This window comes from Penicillium psychrosexuale (assembly GCF_028828465.1).
Source record: "Penicillium psychrosexuale strain IBT 29551 chromosome Unknown utg000002l, whole genome shotgun sequence".
NCBI lineage: Eukaryota > Fungi > Ascomycota > Eurotiomycetes > Eurotiales > Aspergillaceae > Penicillium > Penicillium psychrosexuale.
The window spans coordinates 3,551,104-3,577,634 of NW_026643187.1; the positions used below are offsets into that span (position 1 = coordinate 3,551,104).

Consider the following 26,531-nt stretch of genomic DNA (forward strand, 5'->3'; position numbering starts at 1 on the left):
TGGCATGAACGTGAACTTGCTGAAGGATAATCCAGACTGGAGATGGTATATACTTTCTGGGGCTGTCTTTCTTCTCCTGACAGGGAGCCTCTGGATATTTTCTAGATTTGTGCCAGTGAGTTTAGTGTTATACGGACATTTTGTTCTAGAACCGCTTTCTTTGGTCTTTCATTAACATAACCTCGGTCTGGTATTCGCAAGTTAAATTCGGACCGTATACGGTCCGCCACGGGAAACGAAAGCCGGCTGCAGGCCATAAGTCAAATCTGGACCGTATTAGGATCATTACAGGATAGAAGCCGGCTGTAAGCCATAGTACGTTAGATTCAGACGGAATTTGCGTCGTCTACGCTCAACAAACTATAATTCGTATGCGCCACCACCTCGAGTGGTCGTTTACGGGTAGCTGGTAATGGAGAAGGGTCTTACTCTGCCATTCTGGTTGAGAACACAGGAAATAAGAAGCGATAAGGTGGTTTGCCTTTTGGTAGCTTGAATGAGTCTCCCCTGAAGACTTGAAAATTGAATCAAAGAGAGAACACAGCGAGAGCTGGAAAGAAAATAAAGAGGAAAGGAAATACCGGTCCGCACCAGATTAGTGATAGTACCCACAAGGCTGAAACCTTACTTTTTTTTCTAGAGTACTTTCATTCTTCTTCCTTCCCATATCAACTCTCCTCTCATCCTGCATCTTCCACTTCCATCACTCTTGTTTTTTGCACCGTACTAGACATCGCTACCAGCCACTCTGCAACGATGAGCGGTAGTGCCGAGCGTATGGAGGGCGTGCCTGGTGCCGAGAAGTCCACCGGCGAAGCAATGATCGCCACAGAGATTTTACCAAAGGAGCGTCATAAGCTCCTCCGCCAGCTCAGATCGTCGGTCCGGAAGTTCCTCGACGAGAGGATCGACAAACAACAGCTGAAGACTGCAACTGATAAGGTCGAGGGCCAGATGAAACGCTACGACAGTGTCCCAGTCTCAGACCTGACCTTGAAGGAGGTTGAACGGTCTCTTCGGCTCGAATACGATGCCTATGACCTGGAGATGAAGAATTTTCAGCCGCTCGCCCTACCCCCCCACCTCGGTATGTGATATCAGACATAGAGTAGAAGGGGTATACAGCTAATTCATTATAGTCACCACATTGGCTCTTATTGAACAGGCATTTGGTCGCTCGCGACCCACCGAAGCTAGTACTCGGTGGTTTATTGATGCTGTCACCCTCAACGCGTACACGACTGCCACTTCGAATCTCACAAATGCCCAGCCATTGAATGTTCAATGCGAGAGGGCCTATTCTTTCGGCCCGGTGACTCTTAATCATAAGCGGGTTGTTTTCTCAGGAAGAATGGACTATAGTGTCTGGTATGGTGAGAGCGAGGGCTTGTGCCTTAACGTCCTCATCGTTGAGGCTAAGGGCGGAGCGAAGTCCAAGGATCCAATCCCCCAACTCCTGGGATATATGGGTATGTATCTCGCTATATGTGTCATACTTTTTTGGGAAAGCTAATTGGTATCAAAGGGTGTATCCACCGGGGACGCAAGAATGACCAGAAGCGCAACTGCGGTGTTTACGGGATGGCGTATACTGGATCAGTTTGGCATTTTCTAAAAATCAGTCACGATTCGAAGGTGAGCTAGTTTATATCGGCCAAGAACCCAACGTCAGAAACTCGGAATTCTAACATCTACTAGTGGTCGGAATTTGCTGTTGTCGGTCGTCAGGCAGCTCTGGAGCAGCCGTTCGGGTTGCTGGTATGGATGCTCCGGAAGGCAGCTACCATCTCCCCAGCCCATTCAAAGGAGACCTCAGCAGAAAACTACAGTGGGGTGGGGTCCGAAGAGATGAATATGGATCTCAACCCTTGAGATGGGTCTATCATCCTTACCAAGTATCATGAATCGGCGTAGGATCAACCATATTAATAAACTTGACTTTCTCATAGCTACACTACGCAAAAGATACTTTTCCTAGAAGGCAGGATATGTTTAAATAATTGCTTGTTGTTGTGGATATCAGACAAGATGTGACTGCTGTTATTGTACGCTCACCCAGTTTAGCAAATAGTAAAAAAGGTAACGATAGCCTTGGAAGCAACCTTGGAGCCGAACTTCAAAGCATTAGTCATCTTCAGAATACTCATCTTCAGAGGTCTCGTCTTCGGGAAATTCGAGTTCAAGGTCCCTCACATCTATGTCATAATAATCGAGGTCCTCATCCAAAGCAGCTGCGGCCACTTTCAGCTTTTCATATTGTGTCTCCCTGGCAACCTTTCGTCTAAGAGAAGACCCGACGGGGACGAGGGGATCGACGGATCCTTCACCTTGATTAGATTGCATAGATGGCTCTTTCGGTTGAGTCGATTGGACGATCAATGCTTCTTTCAAGATATGAACCAATAGACTGAACACCTTTTCTAGATCTACCTCAGAGTCCAGTGTTGCGGTGATAAACTAGAAGGTATTAGAATGTAACTCTTCAATCAAGTGAGACATATTGAATAAGTATACCGTGGAATCATTGTCCAGCCTGACAAAGTGAAACGTTTTAGAGTCCGTTGCAACCCCATAGACCGGAGAATTCAATTTATTTGCATTCTTGCGATGATGATGGACGAAACCTTCGACCAAATCAGTTAATGAGCACTTCATCAGTGGTACATTGTACTCACCCATATATCCTAGAACTTCCGGAATTCCCTTATCATGCCGCTTAAACCTCGTATTCTGGGCCACAATGACATTCAAAGCGGCTTCGTCTTCGTTTCCGTACCATAGGGCGTAAGATGGGTATCCTGATAGCTTCACGGCCTGGTCCTTATATCGGACGGGTCCGAATGACCATCTAGGCTCACAGTGGATCTCCAGAAGTCTTTTCTCTTCAGAATACGAGTCCATTGCTGTGTTGAATGCAAATAGAAGGAAGTGATTCATCCTCCAGCGCATACTAGCTTCAGCGTTTTTTTCGTTCTTCAAAGCATCGTCGGTCATTGCGAGATTTTTGACTTTAAGAAGTTAGCGAGATCCCCCTCTGCGATTCCTGTGACTCACTTAATAACTCGGGCGGGGCGATTGTAGGAAAGGAACCCAATCCCTGATTGGTCTTAGCCGGCTCGAGGCACAGTATGTGTTCGACTTCAGAGGCATTTAACAATGATAGACGAACGGAAGGGAGTCTCGCATCTTGCTCGTGTATCAGTTGATAAAACTGCGGAGATGAGATATTGCCCCTAGCAGCGCGGAGTTCATTTATGGCTTGGCTCAGCGTTGTCGCCGTTCGAATCATCTTTTCCTGGAATTCAAATGTAAACTTGAAGATAGTTTGAGTGGAAAAGGAAAAATAGAAGGTCGAAAATCGTCAAGATAGACAGATGGAAAGAAGAAAAAGAGAGAGGAAAAAAGAAAGGCACAACCAGATATTGATCAAGGCGATGTGACTTGGGTACTTTCCTGCTGCCAATAAAATGGTGGAAATTATGTACCTCCGGTCTCCCAATGTGGACTCTACCACCTTCCAACGTTGGTTCTTGCCATCATACCGAGGTCACCCCCTAGGTATACGTAACATATATTCTAGGGGTTTGCTTCTCGCCTTTGACCATGGTTAGCGATGCAAAAATCGTGACCTTGTGCCGGTATAAACATTGGCGATGCACCACCTCTAACCATTTCCAAATTTTGACTATTGACTTTGTGAAAGGCAAAACGTAAACATATGTGCGGTGGATGGATCTCAGGATATCTCTGAATCAGTTTGTCTTGGGTTGATGAGAGGACTGCGCCTATTAGGCAGCCTGAATAAGATGAAATCGGAGACAACAAGATTGGAACAACCGCTGAACGAAGAGGTACTTTATACCGTCCGCGAACAGTAACACTATCTGTCATACAAAAAGCAATATAAACAGTTCGCTAGTGAGATACACGGAGGTACTATGTCGCAGCGGCGATTCAAGCTGATTCTTCAACATCCTGCGCCTTTTTTCATCCAGATCGCTTATCGCCACACTTATATCTCTTTGAGGAATCCGACTTCAATCAGTTTGTCTATTGGCAGCCGGAGGTTGGCCATCTTGTTTCTCGTGTTATCCCGGATCCACAGAAACGCGAGTAGCAAGGCTCTTCGGATGCGTGCTGTGTTGGGCTTGATTTTCATCTGCTCCTTTCCTACAATATAGAGCACTTTGTGGGAATATGCCGCTTCCAGAATGGTAATTTCAGAACCGAGGAAAGCGCGGGCGTCTCTACTGCCTTCCGTCGTGGAGTTGCCAGGAGTCACAGAATCCTTTCCCTCATCCTCCCCATCTAAGGGCATGCTGGCACTGCTCGACGTTAGATATTCCCGGACCTGGTGGACTATTACGCTCGCCAAGTCGGGTGTGATGATCTCGTCATTATATCCGTATCGAACAATCAGCCGGTAACAATTTGGAATGGCCAAACGCGACACGGTAAATCGATTCTCAGGGGCGATTGAAGGTTGCTCGAGTGGGCGGAGATGGAAGAACACAACCACCTCAGGTAAAGAGGTGAGCTTAAGCACAAACTGGCTGAACACAATCGGGGTCGTCTCGCCCGCTTTGTCGAAGAAGATCCCAAGACCAGGGGTGATGCTGACTGGAAGGTCGTCGTATCGTTTGGACAGGAACATTTGACCATCTGAACCGGATACGATGAAATGTGCAGTGGGGACGCGGTCCTCGGCTTCGGCGAACCATTGCTGTTCTTTGCCGTATCGCCACAAAAGAAACAGCATGGCGAGGATTGCAGCGAGCGCGATCGTGAACCAGGCACCGTCAGGCACCTTGGTCAGCGCAGAAGAGAGATATGTACCGTCCAGGCAGGCCACGGTGAGCCACGGGAGGAGGACAATGTACGGGCTGATCCGCCATACGAACATTGCAGCCAGAGAAACCATGCAGGTGTCGAAAAATGTCACAAACATAACGCATACGCCGTATGCATTACCCAAGGACGTCGTCTGGAGGACATGAGATAAGTCGCCGGAAAAGAATGAAATAGGGAAAGGAAGAGGCCACTCACGTTGTTATAGATCGATGCGATCAAGATGGTTCCGATCATTAGCAGCCAATTCGCGATCGGAATGAAAAGCTGCCCGTGGAAGATCTGAGAAGTATGGATGACTTTGATCTGAGGGAAATAGGAGAGTTTCATCACTTGTGCAAGAAGCTGCCAGCATTGTCAGAGTGAGACCTTCTCCCAAATCAAGGGTTGCAACTCTCTCACCTGGAAGGTTGCGGTAATGATGGCCTGCGAGGCGACAATTGCAGCCAGAATTGCGATGACCAAGGCTGGATAGATGGTTCCAGGTGGGGCCGCGTTGAAAAAGGGATTTGAATACGCCTCTGGGTGGACGCTGATATACGCTGCCTGACCGATGTATGCTAACAATAGGCACGGAAACGTGTAGCACAGCCAGCTGATCTGGATCGCGCTTCGGCTGAAAGCGCCCAGGTCCGCAAAGAGGGCTTCCACACCAGTGAAGGCGAGCAAAGTACCACCTAGCATCCTCCATCCGTCTGTCTTGTTACGGATCAAGAATTCGAACGCGAGGCCGGGATTAAAAGCCTGGAAAACCCCGGCGTCGTATTTAGTGAGGTTGTATATCCCGAACGCTGCATTAAACCCGAGCCATATAATCACGATCGGTGAGAACGCGAAGGATAATTTCGTGATTCCCAACGGCTGAATAAAAAACAGCACAACGAGAATGGCATCAGTGATACCGATTATTGTGCCTTTGGATATGCTCGGCTGCACAACCTCAATGCCTTGAACGGCTCCGAGAACGGACTGGGCTGGCGTGAGCAGGCCATCAGCTAGCACCATAGTGACGGCCAACACACCGATCACTTTCAGCAGCCCTCGCGCGAACCGACTGGACTCCAAGCGTTGGCGCACCTTCTGACCCACGCGCTCCAGGTCACCGGACAGGTACCGTTTCATCTGGACCAACGAAGTCTCCCTCGGATCACTGTGGGTGATATTCATCTGTGGGTCATCAGCTTTTGCGAGGAAGAGATGGCGAGAAGCACTTACATAGCGGCTGAGGAGGGAATAGGTACTGAAAGTGCCACCCTCGCCGTCATTATCGGCACGAAGGATCACCAGCACATACTTGACAGTTACCATCATGAACAGGCTCCAAATAATGATGGAGAGGGCGCCTAGTAGGTCTTGACGAGAGGGAGGGGATGAAAATGTGGACGAGAAGACGTAGAGGGGACTGGTGCCAATATCGCCATAAATCACGCCCACGGATTGATATGCCAGCCATAACAGCATCTTGCCTTTAAATACCTGCTAATGGTGAGTGATGTTTGTCCTTAACGGTCCCTCATGGTCGCGTTGCCTACCTGTCTCTGCTTGAAGTCGCCCGGGGTTCGCAAGCCTGGGTCGTCGTCTGGTTGCTCGGTGGCCGAGGTCCTGCTACTGATCCGCTCCGGCATACAGGAATGGGAGCGGATATTGAGAATACTCTCGTGGATGTCCCCTTGACGTGATCGGGCCATCGATTGCGACTTAGAGAAAGCTGGGCCCATGGTTGATTCATCATCGCCTGACGGCGGCTGTCCTGGCTCATCTCCCGCATGCGCGGGATCTGCGATTCTAATTATCGCCATACTGTCAGGGAACAGACAAGGAACAGTCGAAAGCGACGTTGAGATCAATGACGAGGGGAGATGGTTGGCATGGTCGTCGTGTGTCTGGCCGGAGGCGTGGTAACGCGACTTATAGCCAAAATATCAGCTGAGCTTGCTGGGGGCTATGCATGTTTAGCAAAATAAGCTCCCTCGACTATTCTGTGATAGGACCAGATAAATCGCTCATACCTCAACTGCCGAACAGCTAGTGAACATCCCGGTCTGGATAAATCGCTCATACTTCACTCTGCCGAATAGCAAGCGAACATCCCGGTCTGGCTTATAAGTGAACTGATAATGAGAACCTTAAAACAGATCCTTATTCCTATTGCTGCTGGGTTCCTGGCTGATTGGGGGGGAGGGAATGGGAGGCCAACCCCATCAGTTGAGCGTTGGCCAGGACAAGATGATTTAGGCACTCAATCTATCAATATTAACGGCTTAGAGCTTATATTATTATATTAACTTAGTATATTACGGGCAATGTACGAAGGCTAGAGTTTCGTATGTATAGCGTGGGTGCAGAAAACTAGCCATAGTGCCGCATTTTCTGGAAGAACATATACGATATGCGTGAGGCTGGCGTTGGCAAAATTCTCTTCTACCGTACAAAAAAAATTCGATAGTTTCTGCAGGGAAGACATCGGAAATTCCACTCGTGGATAAAGTTTTGAGACGGGAAAAGGAGTATCGATCTCATATGGAACAATTGGAAATGCGGATTACCAAATTGAAGACAGGAGACTCGAAGCGTCTTGGCTACCTCGGCAATCTTCAGGTGCTAGAACGGTTGAAAGTGCCAGAGCTCTCGTGGGATAATCCTTTAGCGTTGAGTTTGAAAGTAAATTGGCGTGGATCATGCTGCGCCTTGTTCGACGCAGCGGCCATTAAACTTTGCACTTTTCTGTGGGGCAATTCGATTGCTGTACTCCCTATTTAAGCTTATTATAATAAGAGGTAAGAAGATAACGGAAGTACTCTTCCCCGTCGAGCTTTTAAATAAAGACTCCAAGCAGGCAACGTAGATTACATTTGCACAATCGCAGAATAGCCGATAAGTCATATCGAGGGATAAGGGGGTAGCGGAGCTCAGGAGCTCGGTAATCCGGATTAATAGCAGAAATGCCTCACCTACAGAGCACGGACGAGGATAAAAAAGCGGGCGGGCGAAATACAGCGAAAAATTGAAGGGGCTACTCCGTATAGAGGGAGTATATGGAAACACTACAATTGTGCGTGGTTTTGCGGGGTAAAATCGTGGTCTTTCCGCATAGTGTAATTATTCATTGTCTATCTTGTAATGATATAATTTTAGCAAAGGAAAATAAGCGAATTACGCGCCGCTGACACAAAATAAAAGTAAAAACGTAATCGGTCTAATAGGCAAATACCCCACGAAAGCGATATCTCAGTTCAAGAGGTTCGTCAGCTACGATCGGAGCCAATTGAGGCCCAAATAGCGTATATTACTCAAGTTCATGAGCAGATTACGGGGCGTCGTAGGTTTGCGACGAGGTTTGCTTGGAGTGTGTTGGGGAGGTGACGACGGCGCGGCGAAACAGGTAAACGAGTAGACCTAGTGGTTGCTCATATCCACCTTCTTCATCGACGAAGATGCGGGAGGAAACCTTGAAGAGGTTAGAACCTTAGTTCAGAGTGATTGAGATAGGAAAGCAAAGCTTACTTGCGAGTCGTTGGAAATTTTAAAGAACCAAAACATCGACCCGTTTGATGCCATTCTGTATACCGTGGCATTCCGATCGGGGTTCTGTTTACATTTATAGTATACAGTTGCTTTGAGACAGGTTAGCTCTATAATATATAATATAACAACTATTATAAAATACTTACCCATATAGCCTAAGACCTAGGCTGCCCCAGATTCGATATCTGTCTTCTTAGCCTCTATAATTAGGATATTCAGGCAAATAGCCTCATTTTCTCTGTACCAAATCCCGTAGTCCGGCCGGGCTCTAAGGTAAACCATCTCGCCCTTAAACATCACTGTGCCATACGTATAGGGTCTTTCCATTTGTACGTTGAGGGGTAGGGTATATTATGGGCCCCTTGACGCTATTCTATGAGCCTCTAGTAGTAATGCATCTATTATCCATCTGATGCTTACTTCTGTTATAGGAGAGCGGTTTGAGGCCCGCTTAATGAGCTGCAGGGTTTGCACTATATCACATTAGCTATACCACTCTACCTTTTCTTCTGATTCTTCTCTGGAGCTCCACACCAAGATGTCTTGGGAGTGATAGCGGAGCAACGCTGGGAAGCTCACTATCACGATAATCACGCTTGAGCTTGAATACCTTCATCACTTCCTTGCGTTCTTCGGAACAGTTTTGTGTGATTTGGCGATCTTTCGATCTAAGAAGTCCCTTGAGGCAACGAGGAGACGGGCGTAGAAAGGTGCTTTCGCCGAACTGGAAACCGCGATATGTCGGTGCCTTTGTCTTTTCTTAGAGCGGTGAGAGAGATATGTAGAAGGTTAGATTCTCTACAATGATCGAGATCTAGCCAGAAATCAGGTCATGTGGGCCCGCCTGAGACCTCACGTTGGTCAGGCGGTCAATGCTCACGTTGATACCCCTGGTTTAGGCTTATGTAAATGCTGTTTGGTCTGGAAATACAACTAGTGCAGTGGGGAAAGTCGGGATGCCTAGTTTAGTGGCCTTGTCCCTCAGGCAGAGAAAACGAAGGCCTGGTTGTCAAGTAGAGTCTCGGGGAGCAGATAGTCTAGAAGGAGCATCACCCCAGAAATGAAAAACGAGTTGCGAGATGTTTGTGCGCTAGGAGATTGTATGCTATGGTGTGGTCTACGTGATCCTTATGCTTGCTAGCTGACCGTCCTGGATGGTTGGTGTTGTTGTGTCGTCCTCGTCTTGCCTGCATGGCCAGGCTGCCCATCGTGCATTTCCCTCTTCACTAGTTAAGAATACACAGAATGTATTAATTTGTATAATACAAAGGCGGAAACTCCAGCGGTGAAAATAATATATATATTACTAAGCATATCCCAGTTCGGCCCATTTCGACTGCCGTACAAGTCTTCCAGTGCCCCTGACATGACGCCCCAACATGGCAATGCTGCTCTTCAGACCGCGAGTTATTAATTCGTTCCACCAGCCTTTCCATCAAATCATCTGCAAAATGTCAACTACAGGCCCAATATCAGGGGGGGAGATCCCATTCGAGGGAATCAAAATGACACGGTCGGATTTTCAGAGAAAACCAAACTTCCATGGGGCTTTTGCATTTATCGATGTTCATTCAAAGACAATAATACTGCGTGGCATAAAATGCTCTAGCTTATTCAGCAACGCATGCAAGAATCCATAGAAAGTTCTATGCCACCTGGAGAGGAAAGAATCGAGCTTCTAGAGGCCCACGATCTCGTTATCTTTGATGAGCCAAAGTCCAATGGCGCGACTTCACATGAGGTACGCGATCATTTCCATGGCTGGGTGGCAGAACAACTACCAAAAGTGGTTGATACGCCTAAAACACTACAGCGGATTTTTGAATCGTATTCAGAGCAGAAAAGTGAGCTTCCTGGGCCTGAATACGATTTGGAGCACGGTTTAACTTAGCTCTTTTTGTTGATGATATCTGCCTAGAGTCTTTGGACTATATGGACTTTCCTGTTGTGAAGATTATGTATAAGCAATGGGGGGATTTGAGCCCCGAGGAGAGAAACTATAAGATTGATCCCGAGTGGCATGATGGGACAACGGATGAGGAGGAGGAGGATGTTGGCTGGATGTACATGTCTGTCGCGGACTACGTTTCAACATATGACCGGTTTGCGTGGACTCATGAGGCTTTATGGCATGATGAATATCTTCGGCCTCCTCAGATGATTGAGTATTTCTCTGACGAGACGATGCAACCGGGCTTCTGGCGATATTAATCATATCAAGATGTCTCCGATATGGTTTTGGGAAAATTGACTATAATCACCCTAGCCCAGGACGTAGATAGGGTGCTAGCTCCCCCTCTCTCGCTTCTCCCCCAAGGAATATAGGGCATCAATCGTTTTTATCTGCTTCTTGTCTCGCTGTAGGCTTAAGTATATCCCCAATTACTGTCGATATGCGCGTAGTACCAGAAGTATTCATGACGATGAACTGTAATACATTTGGCGACAAACAAGACTAGAAAAAAGGAGCCATAGAAAACTACGTAGAAAGGAACAGACTAAAGAGATTTGTAATGGATGCTGTGAAGCCAACAAATATCTAAATTCGGGCCGTGAAAAGCTCGGCCAATTTCAAGTTGGCCGTAGCTCGCCCCACATGACTCACAACGACGAAGTATATAAATAACTAATGGGAGGTATCAAGTGGCTCTACACATATTGCCTTCAATTCTTCCCCCCCCCGCCATGGCGCCCAACTGTACTTATTCTTTTCTCCGGGTCTCCAAAACAGATGGAGTCGAGGCCTCCGCCCAAAAATACCGTGACCTACGCTTAAAAGCATTGAAGGCTTCACCTGAATCATTCTCCTCTACCTATGCCATCGAATCGACTTTCACGGACGCCTCTTGGGTCAATCGTCTCATTTCTCCTGATAGAGAGCTCTTCATCTGTGCCGCCACGCCAGTGAGCGAGGATTCGTCAAGTCCTAATGGAATCCAATGGATCGGCCAAGTCACCATGCTGAGGGCCTTTATCAAAAGCCCAACTCGAGTTGCCCGAGGAATCTGGCCAGCCACCCCAGAAGTCCGACGAAGAGGAAGATCGATGGCAAATGCTAAGTTTGTTTACCCTGCCAGAATATCGCGGCCTCGGACTCGGAAATAAACTGTGCAAGCACGCGATCAACAACCTGCAATCAGCTCGGTCGTTTCCACGTGGAGTTCAAATACGGCTCATCATCAAAGCAGGAAACCAGGTCGCGGTGGAATTCTACCGTCGTCTTGGTTTCGTTCACGGTGGCAGAGCAACTCTTGTCGAGGCTCTGATCTCAAATGGGGATGAGGATCTTGTCCCAAAGGATTTGTCTTCAACCAAATATACAGAAAGACAAGGCATTATTATGATATCTCGTATATCACGATAAAATCTCATTTTGTTTGATTATGTCGAGGGTACTTCATCTTTGTGTTTGCAGGGCCTGTAAGCTTCCACAGATGGTTCTCTTTCCCCGAGCGCTTTTTTTATCTGTCCTACTAGAGTTCAAAATGCCATTCGGACAATATGCACTGCAATCCAGACCTCCGCGGAGCAATCTCGAATACATACTTTAGCTACTACCAAGGAAAGTACACTTAGCACTCATTGGATAGGGTGTTAAGGCGTGTGCATGCGGCTTAGCGCATATCGCATAAATTACAGGTTCATAGAAATGAAACGACATGGACTTGTTCATTGATAAGAATAGAAGGCAGCAAGCACAGGAAAACAGGTACGGAGGGCAGTGAGCACATAGACACAAGGACGGAGGGCAGCAAGCACACAGACACAGGAAAAGCCTAGTCTTCCATTTCAAGATCTTCATTCACAGTAGCTAGAGGGTTTATCGTGTCATCGTCCTCTTGATCATAAGTCTGCGCGGAGCCCTGCTTGGAGTGGGTTGGTGAGGACAGAGCAGCACGGCGGAACATGTGGACCAGAAGGCCAAGTGGCTGCTCATACTTGCCCTCGAGGGAGAGGACAACGCGACACAACCACTAGAAGAAGTTAGAGCCCTAGTCAAATATTGATTTAGATAAGAAAGCAAAGCTTACCTTAGAGTCGTGAGAGATCTTCAAGAACGAAAACATCTCGCTGCTTGAAGTCATCCCATAGACTGTAGCATCCCGCTTAGAGCTCTTCTTACACTCATTGTGGATAGTTGCTTTATGACAGGTTAGCTCCGTAATATCAATATAGCAAGTTATATAAAATACTTACCCATATAGCCTAAAGCTTGGGTAGCCCCGAGCTCAATGTCCGACCTTTTTGCTTCGACAATCAGTACGTTGAGGCATAAAGTCTCGTCTTCCCCGTACCAGATCCCGTAGTCTAGCCGGGCTCCGAGGTACACCCTTTTACCCTTAAGCTTAACTAGGCCAAATTAGTAGGCTCTTTCGGTCTAGACGTTCAGGGATTGGCTGTATAGCAGGTCCTTCGAAACGATACTATATACTTCTAGCAATAACGTATCGATGATCCATCTAATACTAGCCTCGGTAGTAGGGGAGCGGCTAGGCGCGCTATCAATCAGTGCCAGTGTTTGAGCTATACCACATTAGCAATTTCACTCTACCTCTTCTTCTGATTCTTCTTTCGAGCTCTATACCTAAATGCTTAGGGATTGGCATAGGCATGACGTTCTCAAGTTCATTGTCCCGTGTGTCAACTTTGAGGTTGAAGGCTTTCAAGATTTCTTTGCGGGTCAATGAGGACAACGGAACAATCTTGTATGGTAAATTGGCCTCGCTGATATCGTGAACAGTCTCGCGAAGTTGACGTTCATCAATCTTTCGATCCAGAAAGGCCTTGGTGGCAAGAATGAGTCGGTCGAAGAGATGTGGTTTGCTGGCCGACGCTTTGGTTGACATTTTGCGTTGCGATGGACTTCGTCTGAAAGAGTGGTGAGATCTGCAAAAGCACTGGAACGCTGATAGTAATCTGTCGGGGACTGATAACTGAGAAGGAAATGATAAGATGAGAGAAAAGAAAAGAAGAAAAGCAGGAGGAGAAGGGACTATGAAAGGCAGAAAATCAACAAAGTTTACTAGGCCCGCGTACCTTTCTGGACACTGCGTACAAACGGCAAGAGCATATAATTCTCCATATGCCTATCTGACATGTAAGAACCATGGCTCTCTAGACCGGCCGTGGCTCCAGCTACCAGGGTTCGGGATCTGACCTCAGTGGATCGAGCTAAGACCAGTTTAAACAATTTGAACTTCTAGTCACCCTCCCGTCCTAACTATAAGCGATGGAGACCAGGATTAATTATATTGATAATCACTTCGGATCCTCATACTCGACTTACTAGCTCTTATACTAGCAACACCTGCAGCAGCTTCGAGAGTAGGTAACGGTCGTTTATTTTAGCGTTGGCTTAGTCGCTAAGTACCTTTATTGGTTTATCTTCCTTATATTCGGGGAATTCGACCTAACCATAGACTTCGCTTATAACGAAAGAAAGACGGGGAGTATGTAATGGGTCATTTCGTTAAGTTGTCTTAAGTATAGGGAGGATGAGGAAGCCAAGGAGCAGAGTGTTAATCATATTAACAGCTAGGGTTCACTTATAGCCTTCGGCGGTACTGAACTCCATCGTGGCGATTACTGCATTCAAGATCGTAGTATCGAGTTTCAGCAGCTTTACCAGTCGATTGCCGAAGGTAAGTACTAATTCGAATGACGAGAGATCAACCTTCCACACTTCGCATATACCTGAGCGGCCGGTGAATTTCTCGATATCTACTGTCGCCTTTTCTCCTACTGGAACATTGCGAACGCTCAGAATCACTCGCTCAGCACCTAGGCGGGTGACGTGGCGTGCAGCTTCCTTCCCTACGGGGCAATAAAAGTTGACTAAGTCTACAACACGAATTATGGAGACATTGTTTCTCGATTTCTTCGGATTTTTGACCCTAACTATGACCTGCGATCTTATAATAGAATGCAAGTGCCGGTGACATGTCCAGAGGAGGTCAGGGACAATATGAGCATGGCCACATCGTTTAGTACACTTTCGTTTCGCCGACAGAATTCGCTTACACGCCGTATCGGATATTGAGCGAGAGAGGTTTTGCAATGACGTGAGCCATGAGGCTGACGCTCTTTTTCCTCGTCCCAGTGCTTCTTGATTTTCCGACGTTTCTCACCTCCGTCCTCTGGTGAGGCATTTTTATTATTCACCCAGGCACCCGAGCCCCGCCACTTCCGTCACCTGGGCATGCTTGGCATGCTTGGCGCGCTAGTCAGCGCCCTCAGGCAAACGACGCTAGTTTCACTCGGTTTACGGAGTACTCCGTACCCGTTTCTCTTTGTTCTTATGTACCTACGAGTACTACAAAAACCAGGCATTTTGACTCTTTCTCCGTTGCACTGACTTGCCCCTGCTCAAATTCTAATCGGTCGCGTGACTATCACATGTCTACCCCGTAGACAAGCGCGCTATGCAGCGGGTCCTCAACATGCATCCAAGCCCGTTGCGCTTCTTAGCTGCTGCCTCTTCTGACCCTCGACCAAAAATTACTTGTTCATGGTGCCAACGCCCGCAAGGTCCCACGGCGGGCGAGTCGTGACCAGCGCGGCTTTCATTATCCAAAAATTGGAACTTATTATAAATGTACCACTGCTGAACGCCCTTGGGGTTGCAGTCAAAGGCTTTGATATGTTACAGTTTTTTTATTCAGCACACCGAGCCACCGTCTGGTCTACATTTTCTATTTCTTAGTCCATATCGAATGCAAAAGAAACAAAGCCGAGCTTGTAAAAGACCACACAATTTGGAAAGTAAGGCGAGCACTAATGTTTACGCTAACTTATGTTGTGGCTGTACGGCGTAAGTTTGGCTTGCTCCTAATACCGCATTGCTTGTTAAAGGTTAACCATTTTCTATCAATAACTGTAATCTGATGACAACTAAATCAGTCCGTGCTACCGGAAAGCTCTCAGACCCTCAGATGGTAGTATTCAGCTGTCCATGGAAACTGCATCCAACCATGCCATACCACTACCAGAACTACTACGCGAGATTAAAAGGGGCCGGATTTGTGATCTTGCAGTCCTTGGCGTGGGAGAATACTGAAGCCGAGACTCAAGATTTTTAAGCAAAACTAAGGAGTTCTTACACTATAAAACACGGATATATCAACCGGTTGGTAACGGATTGGCCAGGGGATAACCCCCAGAGACCCAGAATCCTTGACTAACTATTCCCCGGAAATTGTTTGTTCAACACAGATCCATAAACCCGATCACAACAAGCCACCCACGCAACACCTTACGGAGATACCGAGTCGGTCCCGATGCCACTTACGACCCTGCTGCAGCGTAATCGGAAAGCCGGGTTTGACAAAAAGCATTTAGCCGAGATTGCAGCGGTCCGTGTGCCATGTGCCGCGGCGCAACGGATCTGGATATAATTGGTCGGGACCCTGATACATAACCGGGCGAGCCTTGTCTAGCATACATTAAAGCACTTGGCGAAAGAAGAATTACGTCATGATGGGGCGAAAAGCTTGCGACGTCATGTTGGGTGGAACGGCCTTGGCGGGATCAGGTACACGGCAATAGTAGGATGCAAACATGCATAGCATGGAGAACATGCGAGGCAGAGCCGTTTGAAATTACCTGGGTGCAATTCGCCATGGTAGAAAGCGATGAAAAAGGCATAGCGCTATTGATGTTCGAACTGCATTAGACATAGGAATGGGCCCCGCGGCATGCCGTTTTCGACATTAGTCATTCGCGCCCAGACTCGTGGACCCCCGCCAAGTGCGCCAAGCGCCCCCACCAAGTGCCCCCGCCAAGTGCCAAGCGGAAAGATTCCCCCGCGTCTCTCCGCATCGGGAACGCGCCCTCGCTGGACTTTCCCGTTTCGGATCGGCCAAGGACGCAGTATAAGTCCGATTTTCAATTTACCATATTCGTTACAGCCCCCGTGGAGAAGTTTGCTATAAGACTCCCGATTCCGCCGTCTCAATATCTTTTCCTCCCTTACCACTTTTTCCCCAACTTTTTTACCTCCGCGCAAACGGACGGCCCTTGATTTGTCTGTACCGCCAGTATGTGGACAACCACCAGTGGCCTGAGTGGTCGATCGCTCCGGGTGAGCATCACCTTCGTCGCTGTCGTGGGTTTCTCGCTCTTCGGATACAACCAGGGCATGATGGCCGGTCTCCTCAACGGCGACGAGTTTGTCAAATCGTTCCCAATCCTTGAAAAACCCGACAATGCAACTCCATCCGAAAGCTTCTACGTCGAAGTCATCCGTGGTGCTGTCACATCCTGCTATGAGATTGGATGCTTCTTCGGCGCGTTGTTCTCCATGTTCTTCGGTGAGAGCTTCGGCCGTACCCGTGTGATCTGTATGGGCGGCAGTGTTCTCATTATTGGTGCATTGATTACAACGGTCTGCTTTACTGGTCATTGGGAGGTCGGTCAGTTCGTCATCGGTCGTGTTGTGTCAGGCATTGGAAATGGCATGAACACGGCCACGATCCCGGTTTGGCAGTCAGAATGCTCCGGCGCACACAACCGTGGCTTCCTTGTCTGCTTCGAGGGTGCAATGATTGCGGGTGGTACCTTTATCGCTTACTGGGTAGTCTTCGGTCTTTCGCACGCCGGAGACAGCGTCCAGTGGCGATTCCCCGTCGCACTCCAGATCTTCTTTGCTCTAGTCGTGGTTATCGGCGCCGCTATGCTCCCGGATTCTCCGTCGTGGTTTGTGAACAGAGGACTTGACAACGAGGCCTGTGTGGTTCTTGGCAAGCTTAAGGGCTCCTCTCCGGATTCCGATTTAGTGCTCCACGATTTCAATTTCCTCAAGGCGGACGTAGAATCTTCGACAGCCGCCCAATCCGGCTGGAAGACAGTCTTTACCTTCGGCAAGACCCAGGAACTCCAACGTCTTCTTATTGGCTGTTCCGGTCAATTCTTCCAGCAGTTCACCGGCTGCAACGCTGCTATTTACTATTCAACGCTACTTTTCCAAGAGAACTTGGGTATGGAAAAATATCTATCTCTAATTATGGGCGGTGTCTTTGCTTCCGTTTATGCCCTTGCGACCATCCCCTCCTTCTTTATGATTGAAAGAGTCGGCCGTCGTAACCTATACTTGATTGGTTTCCTAGGTCAGGGGCTCAGTTTTGTTATCACATTTGCTTGCTTGATCGAGCAAAACGAGTCGAACGCCAAGGGTGCTGCCGTTGGTATCTTCCTTTTCATCACTTTCTTCGCGTTTACTATCCTTCCCCTGCCTTGGATCTACCCTCCGGAAATCAACCCCCTCCGTACCCGTACTATCGGCGCGTCGGCCTCAACCTGCACCAACTGGATTTGCAACTTTGCCGTCGTCATGTTCACGCCCCTTTTCGCTGCTCAGAGCCCTTGGGGTGTCTATCTGTTCTTCGCACTGTTCAACTTCATCGGTCTGATCTTCGGCTTCTTCTTCTACGTTGAAACTGCCGGTCGTGAGCTTGAGGAGGTCGATATTATCTACGCCAGAGCCCATGTAGAAGGAAAGATGCCGTGGCGTGTCGCCAATGCCATGCCCAAGCTCAACTTCGAAGAGATCGCTCAACAATCTCGTGAGCTGGGCTTGAGTTCCATCGATCATACTAGAGATGAGAAGAGCGAGCTTGGCCTCAGCAGCAGTGACAATAGACAGGAGGTTGAGGAGGTCCCGGAGAAGCACTAGTTATTTTGGGTGAATGTAATGACGTGCCAATGTGTGGTTGATGGTGATAATGTTTGAGACGTGGTTTTTTATTTCAATTTTGCGTTTTGGTCTATTTCTTAACGTTCAGTCCCCTTGACGTCTTTTGCTGTGGATATGTCAACTTCTGCCCTGGTGATAGAACTAATGGCAATGCCCAGGTGTTTCTGGCATGTATATATATCCAAGACAAGAATATATTCTTTTTCATAATTCTATTAATTATTATGCCTTTTTTACACACTTAGGCTGTTTTTCATTTCCACCTGCTTAGGTGGGAACCCGGGCAGTACAGCAAATCGAGTTATTTTATTACACTAATTCGATAAATCTCCTCTTAATATGGTCCATATATAAAAGGACGCGCTCGCGGTTTCTCAGGCAACTAGTGAATTCGTCTTCGACGAGAAGGCTGATCAGATCGAGTCCAAGAGCCTGCCAATCTAGCTGTGTTTTGGCCTTCTTCAACTTCTTGACCTCGAAAAGCAGGCTGCAATCACATCGCTTTTGCCAGTAGCTATCCGGTAAAGTCCATTGGAAGGCCTCGAGCAAATTGCGAGCATTTTGGATCTCGATCGCGGTATTGTCAGCCGGACATACCGTGTCAATTATCAGCATCGCGAGATCTAGTGGAAAGTTACGGAATCCGGTGTGTAGGTGTACTTTCCCCCTTTTCTGATTTCGCTGGATGGCCTCTTCGAGCTTCAGCACAAACAGTGGATTCTGGCAGATTTCGCGCAGGTTACGAAGCGCTCTTTTTATCTCAGAATCAGACTGGCCGGGGGAATCTGAATTTGATGGCATTTCAGACCATCGGGTGCGAAAGTCTTGCGTGTCTCGCAATCTATCTTTTTGCCAAAAGTGTTGTGCTGCCTGGACAAAGATGTCGAGGTTTGCCTCGATGCGCGTAATGCCCCCTTCAATCAACTGGTCGAATAGCGCCCAACAGTGGGCATGGACCAGATACCCAGGCCGTTCTTCTGGTGGCCAGTAAGGGTCCGGTCCTTCTGGACTGACTCGTGCTGCGCCAAGCTCTCCCAGTAGATTTGCAGTATACTTGGGCATGAAGATATCATCCAATTGACTCCCTATTCGTGCTTGGTTTGGGCTGCGCGGAAACTTGTGAACTCCCCAATCTCCATCAAAGACGGTGATGCCGGTGAGGCGATGCCGTTGATCCGCTTCTACTAGAACTAGGCCGATTCAGTCAAATGATCATGCCAAGTTTCTCTGGGAGATACTCACTTCCGCGGTAGAGAGCTTTCCATATCGGGGGAGTATATGTTGCTTCGCACTATCGTCATATGTCTTCCACCACTCTTGCTCATCATTTATTTCACGACGTGACGATCCTTCCCCATTAATCCAGACCTCGTTGATAGAAGAAGCACAGAGTACATCTCACGATGAGAAAATCACTATCCGTGTTGACCTTTAGCTAGCAGTATAGAATAACCCACTTATATCAGAGATACAGAGCTTGAAGACTTCCAAACATCGAGGTCTAAGTCATTGTAAGCAGCGGATTAATGAATAATGTAAGAGTTCATTTACCTTGTCTCAACACATGAACGGTTTTCGAGTCTCGGATCAACGCATAGACCATTGCAGCCACCCAAGCCGTGATTGAAACAATAAATATTGTAGGCACTGCATCCATTCACGCTAGATGGCTATAATGAATACATCCCGAGGATCCGTAGACTTCATACCCCTAGATAGCTAGATATGCAACCTGAGATCAATACTTTGGTCGGTTTCGAGCATATGATTAGCCAACAAATTTTAACATTTTTTTGTCAGACTTCGACTAAAAATAAAGCTCCAAATGGCTACAAGCTTGACTGATCTCAAAGTTCTGAAGTTTTGTTAGTCCGCGCTAGACTTGTGTCGGCATAAATGGAGTGATTGGCTAGAAAGTCTATCATGAATATGTTAGAGTTGAAATCACGCTATCGGTGCTCTCATTCAAGCCGTCTAGGTCCTGGTGTTTTTACGAAATATTCATATGGCAATATAATTGGTTACTCGGCATTCGAGTCTTGAAGCTGTTACGAAGTCCTTCATACCCCCCAGCTAGTCAAATCTGCATATTTTATTTAATGAGCGCTCATGTACGTCCATCGCATTGTTTATATTTCAAATGGACTGTTTTGGCGGCATACCATTTTTTTTCAGGCTTCCCACTTGGCTCAAAAATTTCCAATTCAGTGGGGATACATTTTCTGCCGGAGAGGGTGCTTGCGATAATTCATCTTCGGTCTGGGGAGAAGATTCACGGCCTCTTGCCTTATACGAACCAAGCCCTATCAGGAAGCCAGATACAGCCATTACCAAAAATATCACCGTATACAACAACCTAAACTCCAATGGGTGCTATGGAATGCGATCCCAGATTGGTAAGGTCCGTTCAATAAATCAAGATTTACCCTCTAATTCCTCAGATTAGCCTCCAATCTATGAGATGTTACAACAAAGCCACTCACGGAAACTACAAAACCAAGTAAGATTTTAATTTCTATCACTCTGCTACAAATGTATTAATCATATACTGTTAGGATATGACGGAATATCCCCTCTTTTCCAGTCTCCTTGATATTGAAAGATTTATCGAGTATGCTGGGTTTTTTTTCTCCCCTAAGAATAATACCGGGTCATTTTCTTTTCTCGTTGAATATAAGGATGGACGGAAACAGATCATGAAATGGTATTGGTACAGCAAAACATTGATTGATTGTGATACTAGGAGTCAAACGGACGTTGAGACCGCCCAGAGACATCTCAACTAGGCAAACAAACTTGTGGGAGACGAGGAATGGAACTACCTAGGACAGAAATATGACCTCAAGCGAAGGGGATCTATTCTGAGAGATAAACGATCATGCCCAGGGCTTGTTGAACCATTCGAGAAATGTCGATAGAGACTATATTATAATCTTGTTTTCATTTGTTATACATCTTCGAGGACAAATATCTAATCTTTGTAGTCAATAATAATTCAAGTAACGTCACACGTTGAAAGGCTATAGCTATGATCAATCAACAAAACATACGTTGTTCTATAAGAACAGGCTCGCATACACGCCATATCCCGCAACGCGCCCCAGTGACTATACTGAAGAGGGACCCTGCAACGGGAACAGCAGGGGCACCGACAGCCCTGCCTGCGAAACAGGTATGAGAGCAGAGTCGTCACTGGGAGTAGTAGGGTGCTAGTGTGCTAGAGGAGAACCAAGAAGAGAAGGTGGAAGCTCTGCCTGAGAGGGCCCGTGCATGGCCGCTTAGCCATCCTGCTCTGGAATCCCCCGCTAACTACGGAGTAAGTAGGGGTGACGGCGAAAAGACCACGATTGTGCGTGGTCTTTCGAGGGGAAATCGTGGTCCTTTCACCTAGCGCTCGCGTTGGAGCATTGAATACAACACTAGCCAAGTTAGGCTTAGCGCCCTTACAGGAGTAAGTATTCATCATACATCAACGCCCTCAGCGCGTACATTATGGATAAAAGATATAAAGGCAGTCTAAGTCCTCGTTCAGATATCATCCCTAAACAATTCCATATCTTCGGCGTGGCCGTTCTACTTTCTAATAACATTGAACTATACTACCGGCAAAATGCCGAAGAAAAGTGAAGCTAAGCTTAATAAAACCGATTGGATGTTATTCATCTAATAAGAAGATCCGGAAGTTAACGCGGATTTTACCGATTCTATACTGAAATCCGTAGGATATGTTACGTGCCAGGTTATTTCTAGCAGAAGAAGTGCATTGCTAAACGAATATCAAGTATGAAGAAAGAAAAGAAAAGAAAACAAACGTAAAACAACAAATGGGTCTTTATATCCCTTCGGGGGCAAAGCCCTATCCTCGCTTCTCCCAGAAGGAAGGTACGACTGTCTGCGCAAACGAGTTCCTTCGAACGGGAAGGAACGACCAACGGTACAATCCCAAACGGGAAAGTACGAGTCCCGCAAGTGCCAATCGTGACAGGATATATAGATCGTAACTTCAAAAAGTAGGTTTATCCTAGTTAATCTTGCTTTATTAGATTTTCTCCCAGCTATTACTAATAATATAGTTTTATCTAACGCCTTATCCCACTAGACCCTTAATACTAGCTGAAGAATATAACTCTCAGAGTCATCGAAGGTTTCCTTTACTAGTACCTTAACTGTACAGATACCTATAACGAGTCCAGCGATTTATAATCAAGGGCGCCTACCTAGGTACTTTAACGATAAGTTCTAACCAGTTTCCTCCTAAAGTATAATAAAATGGTCACCTTCCAAGGTTCTGAGGTGAGCTTACTAGTCTCACTCCGCGCTCAATTTCCATATAAGACCTGGGAGAACTTAACCTTAATATTCAATACCCATATTACTAGGGAGCGGCAAAGATCTTCTAACGTGCTGCAAATGAAATGGAGGAAACCAAATAAGATTATATATTATACCCATTCTCTATAGCTGCTATGTAGCCCTAGAGAGGTCGTTCACTGACCGGGATAGTCCTTTATTATTGCAAGTGGAACCAGAAATTTCACAGCTAATTACCCAGTGCCTCTGAGGTGATTTTCCATTCTGAATCCACTTTAATATAAGATCTAGCTAAGTTATATTAGGGTAGTACAGCTTATGGTTCTTATGTTCTCAGATACTAAGGCGCAATACTTGCCAACCTAGGGGACATTTTGTTGCGTGTGGCCCGAGTTGGCGTGATGGTTCAGGGATCCACCCTAATATAGTTCTAGTCGCACATCTCTTCAACCTCTCTCTTATGATCTGTGCTTTTCTAGATTTCGTAGCCTTCCGAACCTCTGTCCTACCTTACTTACCAGACAAATGGTTCACTCTCGCTGTCAGGTCTAAGCCTACCGTATGCTATAAAGATCCTAGTATAATTTTTAGCTTAATGAGAACAATTTTAGATAACAGACCTGATTGGACTCTGTGGGGTGCTGCGCCGTTATAATTTGAGAATATAAACGGTGTACCTGCCTTTATCTCACTTGCCGATATAGCCACTTTCCTAGATGATAAACAAGCTTGTAGCGTGAAGACCCCGATCCGATACGCACCCATACTGATAAGATATCACGTACGGCATCAAGGCCTCCAAGATCATCTGCAAAACAGCAAATCACGTCGACGAACATGAATAGTAGGCGGCTTAGGATAGCATCATACAACGAGCAGTCCTGCGGCAATTCATCTATTGATAAGATATGAGCCTGTTTTCCATATTGAATATTCCGACGAGACTATTCAGTCGGACGGCTCTGACGATACTTCTGATACTGCCACCAAGACTTCCACTGATAGCAAGTCTACCGCCACTGCCACTGCCACTATCGCTGTCATCCCTTCTTCTACCTCGGCTGCCGCTGCCGCTGCAACCAGCACAGCCGCCGATGACACCAATACTAGCAGCACTGATGCGGACACTAACGATGATGACGAAGACGACGACGAAGACGATGAAGATGACGAAGGCAAAGACGACGAGGAAGAGGCTAGCACCGATGCCACCAAGGAGAAAAAACACCGACACGGGCACGGACACGGTCACCACAAGCTCCGAGCTAGAGCCGTTCTCTCCTCTACGTTGAAGACATCAGCCTGCAACGCAGCCAACGCCGGCAAGTTCTCGACTGTCATCAAGAACATGAACCTCGATGCCTGGGTTGAATATTGCTAGACAGTCAATTCCTCGTGGGATTGCTTCGTACGGCAAGAAATCAATCTGTTGGCTGGAGATAGTCGTGAATGAATGACTCGCTATTGTATAAGAATATATACAAGACAAATGCTACAACCGAGAAAGAACTCTTGTCTTCATTATTGGTCTGGTGTGATGCGTAGAAGGGCTTAGATAAGTAATTTAGCCACGTGATACGTACGTACATAGGACGTTATGATTTATACTTGCTTCGCTCGCTCCGCAATCAATCAATTATCTTAGAGGACATTGCACTTTAGCACCAGGTTACTTAACTAAGTAAACCCTCAATATTGCCTGATACTCTGGACTTCTCTCCACGCATCGCCGCTCAAAATGACACTAGATGGCGAGAGCTCTCAGGAACCAGAGCAGCTTCCTCGGGAGAACTGGGCCTTTCTCCCCAGCCTCCCTCTGTTCTCAGCGCCGACTATTCCAAATATTGGACGCCAGTTTTTTATTCATTCTCCCTCTACCATCCTCAAACTGGGCGCTGACGATGGCGAAGGCAAGATGACCGCGCTCGCCCATTCCATCTTAGGCCTCTGTGTCCCACGCGTCATTTGTGTCGTTACAATTCCGATAATAACCTCTAACGCCTTGACGCCCAACCGCATCCAACAGGGCCTCGTTCTTACTCGCCAGCCAGGTACGCCGCTAGTCGAGCTCTGGCCCTCTCTCACCCCTCTACAGCGCCAGACCATTAAGGTAGAGCTCTGCCGTCTCCTCGTACATATGCGTACGTACCACTTTTCTTACTACGGCCGGCCCACGCGGCAGCCGTACATCCTCTTCTCCGAATTCGGCACAGAGACGTATGTATATTGTGCCTCCCGCTCAGAGTGGGATGACTCGCGCGTCTGCGCGCTGCAGGCCTCTGACCCGGACGCCGAACGTGCAGTCGCCCTTGAGCGAGTACAGCGTAATACCACCGGCCCAGGTGATTGGGACCGTCCTGTCCTCTCGCATGGGGACTTGTCTGACCGGAACATCCTCGTGGACCCGTGTACACTCGCGGTGACGGGTTTCCTGGACTGGGAGATGGCCAATATCATGCCCGCGTACTATGAGTACGTCGCGGCACGGCTGTCCGGGGGCCATCAACCTGGGTGGAGGAGGGAACTGCTAGACGTGCTAAGGTCTGTTTTGCGCTGCGAGTGCGATGCTAGGCGCCAGGAAGACCTGGACGCTGTTAATGTCGAGGATGGAGAGGAACGATACAGGAGGACGTTGGCGGCGTGGGATGCTGTCGTCGATGTTGAGAGAATCGCGCAGGGATACGACAATAACTGCAAATGGACTTTTGAAACCGGCCTATCAGATGTTTCACAAAAGACTAGTTCTGCCTCATAGTTCATTGAGTACGAGAACTATTCATTGTCAAGGCTTCAATGGTTATTGATATAGAGACTAAGTATTGCATGCTATTACTCTATTGACTAGCTGCACTACCTACATGCTCAACTACTTCTATTCATACAGAATTGTAAAAAAGCAAGCCACATACAGAATAAAAATTGTGCCAATATATTGCTGTGATGCATATAATGTTATTTCAAATCACTACAACTACTATTCATATATTGAGCAAAAGAACTGGTGGAATCTCATTAAGGATAGCTTGTCAGCTCAGTCAGTCTCCCTGCGCTCGGGCGTATGATGTAAACAACAAAAACAGGGTACGTCTGTGTCGCGCTTATAGAGCGATCTCGCCTCTCTTTCATGATGGAATCTCATTAAGGATAGCTTGTCATCTCAAGAAAACTCCTCCCTGGGCTGCGTGTGATGTAAATAATAAAAACAGGGTACGTCTCTGTCGCGCGCATAGAGCGATCTCGCACCTCTCTTTCATGAATCGCATCGAGTGCCACGGGCCGAAGGACGTCTTGCACGAGCTGAGTTACCTCAGTACTGCCTGTCTGTAGCTGCGCCGGGCTCGAGCTTAGGGAATCATTCTGTAGCTTGTAGATTCGTGTCTTAACGTCGTCGAGGAAGGTATTACGAATCACACCATCTCCAACGTCAAGCGTGACTGTGCCGATCTGCTCGCGCGATAGCTCTCTGGCTCCACGGTAGCGGAAGGTAGTAAACGAAGATGGCATTACGAGGCAAAAGCGTTCGATGGTGCCGTCCTCGGGTATAAGATGAAGAACATGGATTCTAGCACCAAACTTGCCAACAACAAGAAGTACGGAAGGATTGGTGGAGGAGGTGAATATGTTTTTAAGACGGGCAAGCATGATTATGTGAGTTGAAGTTTGTTAAATGAAGAGGATGTTGATTCTTAGGAGAAGGAGAAGTAGTAGTTGCTATTTAACGTCAGAAGGAAGTCACATGCAAACCAGACCACGTGCCGCAGGGTCCCGTCCCGGAACGTGAAGTTGATCCGGGGCTATATTACGGGCGACGGCACAGCTTTGCCACCCCCAGCTCTCTGTTACCTGTTTGAATTGTGACTTTAGCTTCGAATCCGGTAATGATCTCTATAAAAATCTATACGGCTGTAAGTCGCCGGCCGCTGGGGCGACCTTAGAAGTAGCCCCAGCTTTGTTTGACGGCTCCCTCCCCTTGTATGAGTCTAACCGCGTCAAAGCCCATAGCCCAGGATACGCTTTTCGTGCCTGGAGGTACGCGACGGCTACAGTAGCTTTAGGATCAATGCATTACAGCTTATTTAGATTCCGGATGCGTGATGACTCTTATCGACTCAGGGTAGCTCAAAAGATAGATACCCTAGTCACAATGCTGCCAAAA

The 26,531-nt window shown here is 47.3% G+C and overlaps 13 protein-coding genes across 13 annotated transcripts; 6 read left to right on the forward strand and 7 right to left on the reverse strand.

Moving 5' to 3' along the window:
• Nucleotides 1-756: 756 nt before the first annotated feature.
• Nucleotides 757-1,872, forward strand: N7518_002543 (uncharacterized protein; the record flags this gene model as incomplete). The annotated part of the gene is made up of 4 exons (XM_057183471.1): nucleotides 757-1,087; nucleotides 1,140-1,469; nucleotides 1,526-1,635; nucleotides 1,699-1,872. The coding sequence occupies 4 exons, from the start codon at nucleotides 757-759 to the stop codon at nucleotides 1,870-1,872; spliced, it is 945 nt and encodes a 314-aa protein (XP_057044921.1).
• Nucleotides 1,873-2,124: 252 nt separating this feature from the next.
• N7518_002544 (uncharacterized protein) lies at nucleotides 2,125-3,289 on the reverse strand (the record flags this gene model as incomplete). Its single annotated transcript, XM_057183472.1, has 4 exons — nucleotides 2,125-2,457; nucleotides 2,515-2,624; nucleotides 2,676-3,008; nucleotides 3,055-3,289. The coding sequence occupies 4 exons, from the start codon at nucleotides 3,287-3,289 to the stop codon at nucleotides 2,125-2,127; spliced, it is 1,011 nt and encodes a 336-aa protein (XP_057044922.1).
• Nucleotides 3,290-4,012: 723 nt separating this feature from the next.
• Nucleotides 4,013-6,536, reverse strand: N7518_002545 (uncharacterized protein; the record flags this gene model as incomplete). Its single annotated transcript, XM_057183473.1, has 4 exons — nucleotides 4,013-4,984; nucleotides 5,047-5,193; nucleotides 5,251-6,324; nucleotides 6,381-6,536. The coding sequence occupies 4 exons, from the start codon at nucleotides 6,534-6,536 to the stop codon at nucleotides 4,013-4,015; spliced, it is 2,349 nt and encodes a 782-aa protein (XP_057044923.1).
• Nucleotides 6,537-8,155: 1,619 nt separating this feature from the next.
• N7518_002546 (uncharacterized protein) lies at nucleotides 8,156-8,523 on the reverse strand (the record flags this gene model as incomplete). The annotated part of the gene is made up of 3 exons (XM_057183474.1): nucleotides 8,156-8,296; nucleotides 8,353-8,480; nucleotides 8,520-8,523. The coding sequence occupies 3 exons, from the start codon at nucleotides 8,521-8,523 to the stop codon at nucleotides 8,156-8,158; spliced, it is 273 nt and encodes a 90-aa protein (XP_057044924.1).
• Nucleotides 8,524-9,997: 1,474 nt separating this feature from the next.
• Nucleotides 9,998-10,584, forward strand: N7518_002547 (uncharacterized protein; the record flags this gene model as incomplete). Its single annotated transcript, XM_057183475.1, has 2 exons — nucleotides 9,998-10,217; nucleotides 10,265-10,584. 2 exons carry the CDS (start codon nucleotides 9,998-10,000, stop codon nucleotides 10,582-10,584), a joined length of 540 nt encoding a protein of 179 aa, XP_057044925.1.
• A 474-nt stretch (nucleotides 10,585-11,058) lies between these two features.
• N7518_002548 (Acyl-CoA N-acyltransferase) lies at nucleotides 11,059-11,478 on the forward strand (the record flags this gene model as incomplete). Its single annotated transcript, XM_057183476.1, has 1 exon — nucleotides 11,059-11,478. The coding sequence occupies one exon, from the start codon at nucleotides 11,059-11,061 to the stop codon at nucleotides 11,476-11,478; it is 420 nt and encodes a 139-aa protein (XP_057044926.1).
• Nucleotides 11,479-12,149: 671 nt separating this feature from the next.
• Nucleotides 12,150-13,220, reverse strand: N7518_002549 (uncharacterized protein; the record flags this gene model as incomplete). The annotated part of the gene is made up of 5 exons (XM_057183477.1): nucleotides 12,150-12,347; nucleotides 12,405-12,514; nucleotides 12,571-12,723; nucleotides 12,841-12,897; nucleotides 12,959-13,220. The coding sequence occupies 5 exons, from the start codon at nucleotides 13,218-13,220 to the stop codon at nucleotides 12,150-12,152; spliced, it is 780 nt and encodes a 259-aa protein (XP_057044927.1).
• A 695-nt stretch (nucleotides 13,221-13,915) lies between these two features.
• N7518_002550 (uncharacterized protein) lies at nucleotides 13,916-14,315 on the reverse strand (the record flags this gene model as incomplete). The annotated part of the gene is made up of 2 exons (XM_057183478.1): nucleotides 13,916-14,187; nucleotides 14,273-14,315. 2 exons carry the CDS (start codon nucleotides 14,313-14,315, stop codon nucleotides 13,916-13,918), a joined length of 315 nt encoding a protein of 104 aa, XP_057044928.1.
• A 2,096-nt stretch (nucleotides 14,316-16,411) lies between these two features.
• On the forward strand, nucleotides 16,412-18,043 carry mfsA (glucose-inactivated glycerol proton symporter STL1; the record flags this gene model as incomplete). Its single annotated transcript, XM_057183479.1, has 1 exon — nucleotides 16,412-18,043. The coding sequence occupies one exon, from the start codon at nucleotides 16,412-16,414 to the stop codon at nucleotides 18,041-18,043; it is 1,632 nt and encodes a 543-aa protein (XP_057044929.1).
• Nucleotides 18,044-18,373: 330 nt separating this feature from the next.
• On the reverse strand, nucleotides 18,374-19,721 carry N7518_002552 (uncharacterized protein; the record flags this gene model as incomplete). The annotated part of the gene is made up of 2 exons (XM_057183480.1): nucleotides 18,374-19,254; nucleotides 19,616-19,721. 2 exons carry the CDS (start codon nucleotides 19,719-19,721, stop codon nucleotides 18,374-18,376), a joined length of 987 nt encoding a protein of 328 aa, XP_057044930.1.
• Nucleotides 19,722-22,333: 2,612 nt separating this feature from the next.
• On the forward strand, nucleotides 22,334-23,756 carry N7518_002553 (uncharacterized protein; the record flags this gene model as incomplete). Its single annotated transcript, XM_057183481.1, has 2 exons — nucleotides 22,334-22,357; nucleotides 23,328-23,756. The coding sequence occupies 2 exons, from the start codon at nucleotides 22,334-22,336 to the stop codon at nucleotides 23,754-23,756; spliced, it is 453 nt and encodes a 150-aa protein (XP_057044931.1).
• Nucleotides 23,757-24,113: 357 nt separating this feature from the next.
• On the forward strand, nucleotides 24,114-25,130 carry N7518_002554 (phosphotransferase family protein; the record flags this gene model as incomplete). Its single annotated transcript, XM_057183482.1, has 1 exon — nucleotides 24,114-25,130. One exon carries the CDS (start codon nucleotides 24,114-24,116, stop codon nucleotides 25,128-25,130), a length of 1,017 nt encoding a protein of 338 aa, XP_057044932.1.
• Nucleotides 25,131-25,513: 383 nt separating this feature from the next.
• N7518_002555 (uncharacterized protein) lies at nucleotides 25,514-26,017 on the reverse strand (the record flags this gene model as incomplete). Its single annotated transcript, XM_057183483.1, has 1 exon — nucleotides 25,514-26,017. The coding sequence occupies one exon, from the start codon at nucleotides 26,015-26,017 to the stop codon at nucleotides 25,514-25,516; it is 504 nt and encodes a 167-aa protein (XP_057044933.1).
• Between the last annotated feature and the right edge of the window lie 514 nt (nucleotides 26,018-26,531).